This window comes from Gadus morhua, chromosome 2, assembly GCF_902167405.1.
Source record: "Gadus morhua chromosome 2, gadMor3.0, whole genome shotgun sequence".
Classification (NCBI taxonomy): domain Eukaryota; kingdom Metazoa; phylum Chordata; class Actinopteri; order Gadiformes; family Gadidae; genus Gadus; species Gadus morhua.
This window is the reverse complement of record NC_044049.1, coordinates 251,821-262,264: the sequence shown is the minus strand read 5'-3', so window position 1 is coordinate 262,264 and position 10,444 is coordinate 251,821. Positions and strand designations below refer to the sequence as shown.

Sequence of the window (10,444 nt, the reverse complement as noted above, 5' to 3'; positions counted from 1 at the left end):
GGGACACTTCGTTCTCCCACACATCTCCTCCGGGTGACGTGTGGATAAGTTCACGCCGGGTGACGTGTGGATAAGGAATCTCTTTTTAATCATTTATCGAGAGGGTAATGAAACGCCATAGGAGGCCGGAGCCTCAGAGGAAGAGAACACGCAGATTACAGGCCGCCCTCCGTCCGCGGGGGCCGACGGGACCATCACAGCGTCCCCCTCATCAGCGCCATCAGGCTGTCAGAGCCCCCCCCCTCGCACCCCCACCCCCCTGGTTGCTATCCGGGTTGTTTGGGTTTTTTCCCGCTGCTGTTGATCTTTTCACCGAGCCGATCCCTCTCGCGCGACGCTCCAGCAAACAGGATAATGAGAAGAGGATCAATCAGGAGGAGCAGCTGCTGCAGAGCAAACAGCTCCTCTCTCCTCTCTCCTCCCTCCTTTCTCCTCTCTCGTGTACGTCGTGTACACGAGAGAGTACGAGCGTGTGCGTCTGACTCTGAGGGCTGATGTCTCTGTGAGGCCACGCAGACGAGAGGTCGTGTTCTGCTGTTTGTTCACCAGAGCGCTTCCATTCTGATATTGCAGTTTCTGTTGTCGCATTGTTTACTTTGTAAGGGAAGGAGCATGAGTCAGCATGTGTCTATTGTACTGTGTGTGTTTGGGTGTGTGTGTGTGTGTGTGTGTGTGTGTGTGTGTGTGTGTGTGTGTGTGTGTGTGTGTGTGTGTGTGTGCTTGCGTGCGCGCGTGCGTGTGCGTGTGTGTGTGTGTGTGTGCGTGTATGTGTGTGTGCGTGTGTGTTTGTATTAAGTTGTTCATTAAATTAAATTAGCGAGATGCTAACAGGCCCTGGCACATGAAACGTGCTTCAGAAACGATTGGTTTGTTTCTTATTTGCTTGATGTCCGTCTACAGTTTGTAACGAAGTCTGTCTGTCTGTCTGTCTGTCTGTCTGTCTGTCTGTCTGTCTGTCTGTCTGTCTGTCTGACTGTCTGTCTGTCTGTCCGTCTGTCCTCCCCCAGCCGCCACCGACCTACGAGGAGAGCGTCGGCCACTCCGTGGCCCTCCCGTACGACATCCTGCTGCCCGTCCCGGAAGCCGCCGAGCCCGCGGGCGCCACGCCGGGAGGCCCCGCCCCTCACGGCGAGACACGCCCCCTCCCGCCGGGCGCCACCGAGGGCGGCAGCGACCTCCGCCTCCCCGTCTGACCGGCCTCCGTCTGGGGAGGGACGGGGAGCAGCGGGACAGAAGGACAGATGGACAGGAGGAGAGAAGGACAGAAGGACAGAAGGACAGAAGGACAGAAGGAGAGAAGGAGAGAAGGACAGGAGGACAGAAGGACTGGAGGAGAGAAGGACAGGAGGACAGGAGGAGAGAAGGACAGGAGGACAGGAGGAGAGAAGGACAGGAGGACAGGAGGAGAGAAGGACAGAAGGACAGAAGGAGAGAAGGACAGGAGGACAGGAGGAACCACGAGGCGATGAGAGGAGGCTAGCTTGCGGACGCGGTCGGCTGCTGGTGGAGCGACTCCGCTACGACCCAAAGGGACGGAGGAACGAGGACCTCTGAGATCACCGCTGGGCTGAAGACCAAAGACGGCTCCAGGGCTGCCCGGCCTCACGGACTCCACTCACATTCACCGCTGCCCCGTGCAGAGTGGGGCAGAGTGACCTGGCAACCACCTAGTGGATCAGCCACCAGGATGGGGGGCCATGACGATTGGGACGATTGAATTCATCAGGAAGCGACATCACCAAATGAAGAGGGGCTTTCGCTGCTGTGTGCGCGTCGAGGTCGGGCGAATGGGACTGTGTCTTTAAGCGTGGTCCACCCCCCCTCCCCCCCACTGAGACCTTCACAGGGTTTAAGCTTCACTGTCAGACGATTATGCCAAAAACTTTAATTTTTATAGGGAATATGTGCTGGGTAACGTCCCTTATGCAACGTTTGTATGATAATGTGCTGTATTTGTTGATGACTGTTTTAACCAGGGTATAGAAGTCCATCTGTAACAGGGGGACGACCACCTCGATGAAGTCAGGGATGGAAGCTCTTCTACGGTCAGAAGGCACGGCCGGGCGTCAGGGAGGACTCAGCAGCTCTTTGAGGGATTCTCACCACCGCAAAATGTTCTGGATTTGTTGAAACTGGAGGCTAGTACAGGACTGATAGGCCAGCAGGGTCGAATCGCAAAGGACAATGATTGTGTATGTGCAGTTCCTTATAATGCCCATACTGTGAGTGTTGATGTTTATGATTGCCTTAAAATATTTATATTACACAAATTCGTTGGATATTTCCTGTATTATTCTTTTTTGCGCCGAACCGAGCCGGACGGCTGCCCTCTGGTGGCCGACAGCGGAACTGTTGTCACCGACGACGTCAGAGCGTCGCATTCTGACCCCTCTTTCTGCGAGTCATCGACATGGCGACCTGGCGACCTCGTTTGATGAATTCTTATTCCTCCTTGGCGTTTTATTATATTGAACAAATGAAGGGACGCCTTGAGGTGTAGCGGGAAGGGGGAGAGAGTCTCTGCCGTCCCACAGTTGGAGTCTGAGCAGCTGGAGTCTGAACAGCTGGAGTGCGAACAGCTGGAGGCTTCGGTTGACCCCGCGGCGAGACCCCGTCAGTCTTCAGTGAATGAAAAGAGACAACATGTCTCTGTTCGGTAATCCCTTTAGCAGGATGAGCTCCGCTCCTCATTATAAATCGCGACACAAAGTGGGGCAGTAGATCATGTGGTCGTTAACTTGTAAACGACTAATTAGGGGAAAAGATTAAGTATTGGTCGCTTTTGAACCTCGTCACAGAAGGGCTTTGTATTCAGATTTCTACTATATTTTTGAACTGCTCTCTAAGCGCCACACAGTGAAAGGCTTTGTTGTCTTGTGGCCAGAAGCCTCCTCTGAAGTGCTATTATTGACCTACTGTCGTCTGTTTTAATTCATTGGGCTCTTGCATACACATCCCTCGGTTTATCATTTCACGCAATGCTTTTTCCAGACACTAATGGAATATATTTAAAATAGAGGGTCTATCTAGGATTACTTGCCAACGACTGATTAAAAGGCCCTGATACTTCAAGGAGAAGTCGAATCGATTATTCTTCAAATGTTTACAACAGATCCCGTATTTCTGATAGGATCATCATTATTGTAGTTACAGCGCTTCTTTAGCGGTAAGAACACAAGATTGACGACCAGCACCTCCCAGTGGCCGACCGTGTTACGGCATCACCAGGCCCGAAGGCCTCATAAATCAACATCTCTCTCCCTCCTATATGAGATGGTTTAAGGGCCTGTAGAACCGGACAGGCTGGTACTTGTCGGGTCTGTAGTGTTTTAACAGAAGAAGGGTCTCCTTCCTGTGTGAGGTTAGACCCTTCTCTAGAACTGAGGAGAGGTTTGAGGTCCACAGGTATCTCACCAAGTGTGGAAAACATCCCCAGCCTACTGTTTAACATCACAAAGGAAATAACAAATGGAAACCTTTACTTTGACAGACAGACGTGACCTACTCGAGGAACCAGGTTGTGGGAGACGTACAAATAACACTTCAGCTTCACAGGGTCCTTGCAACCTGAAATGAAACGTATAAGAAGGAATGGAGGCCAGGCCAGCTGTAACTGTAGGCCTACTAGTAACGGTTCTACCCTGACCCAGGTCACCTACTCACCCTTTCACTATTCCTAACTTAGCCTAAACCATAACCCTTTACCATAACCCTAACCCTTAACCTGAACAGCCCTGTTTGACATGGTGCTCCGTAGAGTTATTACATAAGCCTCACATGTAGCCCTGCATGCTGTTACATGTTGTTACACTACTTATTACCCCTTCGTTACTTACCCTGTAACAGGAAACTGTGATCAGAATCATACAACAGTTTGTTCCGACCAGGTCATTAGATTGGACAAGATGCATTGAGTGCTGATATTATAACAGCAAGACTTCATTGCTGAACTCAATCAATGTCAGTTATTGCATTTTGCTGTTCGGCACTACCCCACCAGGGGGCGTAGTGCTGCAGGTACATGACTGCCGTTGGGGAAGGGCCCGGCCGATGGACGAGGAGTGAGGTACCAGCAGGGGGTAGTAGATAACTTCAAGGTTTTGGTAAGAAAAAAATAATAAACGTCTCAAAAATATAAGGTCCTATTTATGTATTTACATTATGAGCAATACGTGTTGCTTCTCTTGTATGAGAATGAGGATAACGGCGTTATCCTCTTTCTCATACAGCCCTTATCAGTCTGGTTATTCGTTCCCACGATAATGTCCCTCACAAACATGGCCGCCTGAGCGCTCCGTCAGAGTCCACCTTTCAGTGACGGAAACAGCCGAACTCCGCCGAGCATAAGTAGCTAAGTCTTGTATGTAAACAAGGTCAGACACTGCAGTATATACCCTCACACGCACCGGGCGGCAACTTCTTTCCGTGAGAGGAGGACACAGACTCTTCGCAGCACAAGCTCTGACAAAGGTAGTGTTGAGCATCATATGGCTGCACAATCAAATATATAATCAGTATGAAGGTTATATTTTTGATTGATTATGGCTTAATATGGCAATCGGATTTCGAATCTAGTTTTTGAGTCATCGTACTATATAACAGATTTTGATTGCCAATATGTAATAACATGTCTATAGATTGTTTTATGAAAATGGTATTGCAGTTCATGCGGCTTCAATACTGCGTCAATAAATCCTACCGCAAAGTCATGCAACCTGCAGGTTGGTGATACCTGGTGCGCAGTGGAGCGCCTGATCCGCTGTCTGTCACCGGGAATCCTGCGTAGTCATGTTTCCCTCGAGACAGATAGCCTTACAGGCAGTGAAACACTGCAGGGAAATGCTCACTTATAATCGAACTCTATTTTCCAGATGCAATGATGTTCTGCAATGACCGTAGGCCTGACCACCATCGCAATGGCTCAGCCATATAAAGCAGATTTTGATACGGTTAAATATGTTCCTTAAGTACCAGCGTTGGATGATAACTGACCTATGTGTCATTTGACAGTAGAAACCCAATGAGAGGGTTTGTTTTTCACCTCTTAGCCAACAGATCGACCACACCTCCTCCTGCTGCACTGACAGACCTTTATAGACGTGTTTTCTGTCTGCAAACGAAATAATGTCAGACGTAGAGCTGAACCTGACCTAACCTTGGAGGACGAGGAGAGAGGAGGAGACGGGAGGAGAGGAGAGAGGAGGAGAGGAGGAGAGGAGAGAGGAGAGGAGAGAGGAGGAGAAGAAAGGAGAGAGGAGGGAGGAGGAGAGAGGAGGAGAGGAGAGGGGAGGAGAGAGGAGGAGAGTGGAGAAGAGAGGAGGATAGGAGGGAGGAGGAGAGGAGAGAGGAGGAGAGGAGACAGGAGGAAAGTGGAGGAGTCGAGAGGAGAGAAGAGGAGAAGAGAGGAGAGTGGAGGAGAGGAGAGAGGAGCGAGGAGGAGAGAGTCAGGAGCCTCCGCCCTCATGTGACCACATCCTGCTCACTGGGGGGTTGTGTGTGCGTGTCTGTGTGTGTGTGCGTGTCTGTGTGTGTGAGAGAGTGAGAGAGCGAGTGTGGTGATAACGTATGTGAGTGCATGTGTCCAAACCTCAGGGACAACCTCAGTCTGCCTCCCGCCTCTCACTGATAACTATTTCATTACTAGGTTAGGCAACGACTGACCTGAATCTACGATGTTCCTTCTGTTATTTAGTTATGACCCTGAACCTGGCCCCTGGCTTATGAGTTACAACGAGGACACTGCACACGGTGTTGGACCGAGCTCTGGTGTTGATTGTATTGATATGTTATATTAATTTAAAGGAGCAAGACTCTAGAACCTCTCAGACGATCCAACCCTGCTTACCTTTTCATTCATTCATTATTGATCACATGACGTTGAACGTTCTTCTCTCCCAGCTCCCCCCCCCCCCAGCCCGAGAGCCAAGATGATGCAATGTTTCCACTTTATGGTCGAGCCGGCCAAGAACATCACGGCCAAACTCAAGGTAGGACCTCCGTCGGGGAGGCGGCCACGACACACACAAGCACGGGCAAATCCACGCACACACAAAGACACAAACTCCCAAATACACACACAAAGACGCTAACACACAAACACACTAACACATTAACACACTGGGTTCATCGGGTTTAAGATCAATGGGAATCAAAATGGAGGCTGGTTTTGGTATCTACGTCCTATAGGGGTTGTTAGTGCTAACAGGGGTTTAGCGACTAGCCTCCAGCCTTTATCCGCTGGCCGTCGCAGAGGGAGGGTGAGGAGGAATATTAGATGAGGTGCAGAGGATGTAGCGGTGAACTGCTTACACAGGCGGTAAAACAGTGTGTAAGCATTTTGATCCCATCGCAATGTCCTCTGTAGGTTACTACAGCAGGACGCACCCATTTACCCCAGTCACTTCCTTTATTCACTCTGTCTGTCTGTCTGTCTGTCTGTCTGTCTGTCTCTCTCTCTCCCCCTCTCTCTCTCTCTCTCTCCCTCTCTCTCTCTCTCTCTCTCTCTCTCTCTCTCTCTCTCTCTCTCTCTCTCTCGCTCTCTCTCTCTCTCTCTCTCTCTCTCTCGCTCTCTCTCTCTCTCTCTCTCTCTCTCTCTCTCTCTCTCTCTCTCTCCCTCTCCCTCTCCCTCTCTCTCTCTCTCTTTCTCTCTTTTTCTCTCTCTCCCCCTCTCTCCCCCTCTCTCTCTCTCCCCCTCTCTCTCTCTCCCTCTCTCTCTCTCTCCCTCCCCCTCTCCCTCTCCCTCTCTCCCCAGGAGTCCCGTCGGAGGGCGAGGGATGAGAAGCTGGAGCCCCTGGAGGAGGACCAGCTGTTCGTGGTGGACCTGGCCCGGGACCTGAGCCGCGTGTGCCAGGTGGACGCAGAGGGCGCGCTCTCATACTATCACCTTGTTTCACTTTATTTGTATTACTGCATTATTATAATTATTTTGCCTTTCTAATGGCTTCTTCTGAACTGATTGTTTGTTTCAACGTCTAAAGGTCATCTTCTTAAGGAGATGCGTGGTGTTTCAGTGATTCCATATTTTTGAAGTAGTAACATTTATTTGGGGGTCAATACGCTACACTATAGCATTACCGGATGCTACTGTTACAGCTCCTGAATACATGATGTTAACGATGTCAAAGCATTATTCCCTAATCTGAGTATTGACTAGCTGTGTTCAACTGTCCAGTTGAAGGTCAGATCCAGAAGAGCCCTGGACTCTGTAGCCCCGCCCGTTCTGCCGGCGGTTTGAGTTCGCCCTGCACCAGGGTCTGGAGAAGAGCAATACATTTCTTTCTGCCTCCGATACGTTTTTGCGGTTTTACATAATGACCACAGGGAAACAACGGCAAGCAGCCAATCGCGTACAGAGTCAGTTGAACGAGGCCCGTTGATCACGCCTCTGGTGCTGAAGAAAATGACAGCAGCTTCCCCAGACCCAGCTCAGTCTATGATTGAGCTTGGTCTGGCAATAGCCAGACTAGGAGAGCCCAACAGACTACTAGATCAGTAGTAGAACGCTTACCACTGATGCTGTGTTCCTGGCTCTTCTTCAGAGGTCCGGGGTACTGGAGCAGGTCTGGAACCAGGAGGACGTCTGGCCCGTGATCAGCTGCAAGGCCTTCATCCTGGAGTGGGCCTTCATGCTGGAGAGCAAGGTGCATGATTAGAGAAGGAGAACAAGAACCGTAGAATGTGTTCAGCAAATGTTCCTTTATCTGAACTGTGGAACCGTTCCCGTTCCTCCAGAAGAGCTCCCTGCAGAGCGACGGCTGGCCAGAGATGCCTCGGCTCAGTAAGGAGGACCTCTACGACGAAGAGGGCCTGCAGCAGGCCAAGACCATCATCACCAACTGGACCAAGGACCTGCGGGCCCAGCCGGAGGTGAGCAGACCCCACACCTCGTCATCTGAGGAACCTCGGTCAATGTAATCGGATCAGGCTCCCAAACCGTCCGCTGCGAGGTGTTCCTGAGGTCAACGCTTCAGTCAGCCATCGAACTAACTGCCCTGCTCCTACGTATGTGTGTGTGCGTGTCTGTGTGCGTGCGTGTGCGTGTGTGTGCAGAAGAGTGTGTGGCCCGGGGAGCCGGTGGCCAAGGTGCTGGAGGACCTCCAGTCGGCGTGGCGATGGGGGCGTATGCCCACCCTCCTGACGGCCATGGAGCTGGTGATGTGGACCCTGATCTGCCAGAGCCTGGACAAGGTGCTGAGACGACACGTCTGGAGACCGAGAGGAACACAACAGCTGTAGACAATGAACCTATTTTAATGTCTGCACACACTAGTCTCTGTCGCCGAGTGAGCCCAGAGTACAGGTACACAGAGCTGTTTAAACTGTTTCACCCCCCCCCCCACAATGCACTGTGAAGGACCAGATCAGGGAGGTGTTGACCTCAAGGACAGAGCTGCCTGTGTTCTCCTCAAGCAGAGGAATGCATAAGGGATCCCTGCTCAATGTGACCCGTTTACCCCGGGGTCAAAGGTTAACGTTAGCTAACACAGGAACAGCTAGGGTGGTTAGACAATACAAGGAATAGGAGACGAAGCGTAAATGATTAAAAGGAAACAACGTGTGTATTTTTCCATCCCAATCCGTTGTCACCCTTCACACAGTGCAGCCCCCTCAGCAGTCTTATTCTGCAGTCGTTGAAATCAATAACATGTCACCCGTGTCTTCCTGCAGGATACTATTCCACAGCAGTGGTTCATCTGGAAACAAAGGACCAACCAAATCGGTGTGTAGAGGACTGACGGGATACTGGGTATACTGGGTATACTGGGTACTGGATGGGCCGTGTTCTGGTTTCTGTACATTTATTGTGACCTCTGTTTTCTGCCCTTCGTTCTCTAAATCCACCAGGAGCCGTCCGCTACATTCCGCACTTAAGTGAGTGAACGCCACTGAGCAGGGACACTGATATGACTTATCGATTCAAACTAACGATTAGGATTCATCCAATAAGCTTCGGTTTAATCCACAATGTTCCAAAGAGCCGTGTGACAGGGCAGCACTAACGATGTGTTCTGTTCCTCCCGCTGCAGTTTGGGAGTGGATGTCCGACTCCGCAGGTACTGCTGACCTCGTTAATGATAACAGTATGATTATGAGCTGCTGTTTGGGGCGGCGTGGTTCTGACCCAACGTGTCCCCCCCACCCCCCCCCCCCAGCGGAGGTGACCCTTGACCTAGACTCGGCCAACCCCGACCTGGTCATCAGCGGCAACGACAAGCGCATGCGCTGCGGGTTCCAGCGCAGCGGCGTGGCCAACCTGCACCAGCGCTTCGACGGCTGGTGGTGCGCCGTGGGCGCGGAGGGCTTCTCCTCCGGCCGGCGCTACTGGGAGGTGGAGGTGGGCGAGCGCGACTGGCGGCTGGGCGTGGCCCGCGAGTCGGCGCTCCGGAAGGGCTTCCGCTCCCTGAACACCGACACGGGCTACCTGACGCTGCGCCTGGAGCGCGGCACGGAGCTGAAGGCGCTGACGGTGCCGTACACGGCGCTGCCGCCCGGGCTCATCCCCCGGCGCGTGGGCGTGCACCTGGACCACGACCACGGCCAGCTGTCCTTCTACGACGTGGACACGCGCGCCCACATCTACTCCTACAACGAGGCCTTCGGCGGCGAGAAGCTGTTCCCGCTCTTCGGCACGGTGGAGATCGTCCAGGACCTGGTGATCCGGGCGCCGGTGGGCCGCTCCAGCTGCCTCTGCCCCGCCTCCTGCCTCTGGGCCTGAGGCCCCGCCCCCTCTGAGGACCGCCCCCCCCCTCAATGCTCCAGTAGGACAACGTGACTCTTAGCGTATTCGTTCGGTGTAGCCCCCTCCCTCCACTGCTGTAAGACCGTCGAGCCAGAAGATAGAGCTGCTTCTCTGTGTAACCCCTGCGCTGCCTTACCCTAACCTTTGACCTAACCCTACCCTAACCGTTAACCTAAGCCAACCCTCCCTAACCCTAACCCTAACCCTCATCCTCACCCTAACCCTGACCCAAACACTGACCCTAACACTGACCCTAACCCTCACCCTAACCCAAACACTGACCCTAACCCTAAACCTTACCCAAACACTGACCCTTACCCTGACCCTAAACCTTACCCAAACACTGACCCTGATTGCTAGAGCCTCCTCCTCACTCACCAACACGCACACGTCCATCAAATACATGTACCTGTATTTTCATAACATGTAAAGAACACTTGAGTATTCATACCACATACTGTGCAATATTAACCCTGCAGTAACAATGCACTTTCTGTGAATAAGAAATAAACAATGAATGTGAATTCTGTGTGGTCTTTTGGTCTTTTGGTCTTTTTTAACTACACTAACCAGCGATAACTAGCTGTTGAAATAAAACAATCACTAGCACCTCTCAAACTATTCATGTTTTCATTGAGGTATCTATGAAAAATCCTCATATATATCATCTTTAAGCAGGTAAATGATAATATATTACCTATATCT

The 10,444-nt window shown here is 51.7% G+C and overlaps 2 protein-coding genes across 5 annotated transcripts in view; both read left to right on the top strand.

Annotated features, from left to right (window-relative positions):
- si:ch73-364h19.1 (uncharacterized) overlaps window positions 1–1,334 on the top strand; it is a 9,055-nt gene extending 7,721 nt beyond the window's left edge. For all 4 annotated transcript variants that reach the window (XM_030345157.1, XM_030345163.1, XM_030345181.1 and 1 more), the window contains one exon: window positions 1,008–1,334. In XM_030345157.1, coding sequence (XP_030201017.1) covers window positions 1,008–1,193 — 186 coding nt within the window. In that variant the 3' untranslated portion in view covers window positions 1,194–1,334. The remainder of the gene's footprint in view (window positions 1–1,007) is intronic.
- A 3,028-nt stretch (window positions 1,335–4,362) lies between these two features.
- Window positions 4,363–10,268, top strand: LOC115529488 (butyrophilin subfamily 1 member A1). Its single transcript, XM_030338259.1, has 10 exons — window positions 4,363–4,470; window positions 5,899–5,987; window positions 6,752–6,850; window positions 7,539–7,640; window positions 7,732–7,866; window positions 8,050–8,187; window positions 8,668–8,719; window positions 8,845–8,871; window positions 9,027–9,053; window positions 9,153–10,268. Exons 2-10 carry the CDS (start codon window positions 5,928–5,930, stop codon window positions 9,713–9,715), a joined length of 1,203 nt encoding a protein of 400 aa, XP_030194119.1. The 5' UTR covers window positions 4,363–4,470; window positions 5,899–5,927; the 3' UTR covers window positions 9,716–10,268.
- The last annotated feature ends 176 nt before the right edge of the window (window positions 10,269–10,444 follow it).

Bases quoted from the DNA above. Each gene is read 5' to 3' on its own strand.
- LOC115529488 (XM_030338259.1), top strand. From the start codon at position 5,928: ATGATGCAATGTTTCCACTTTATGGTCGAGCCGGCCAAGAACATCACG. The intron at 5,988-6,751 runs GTAGGACCTCCG...CTCTCTCCCCAG, and splicing joins ACATCACGGCCAAACTCAAG to GAGTCCCGTCGGAGGGCGAG. The intron at 8,188-8,667 runs GTGCTGAGACGA...GTCTTCCTGCAG, and splicing joins TCTGCCAGAGCCTGGACAAG to GATACTATTCCACAGCAGTG.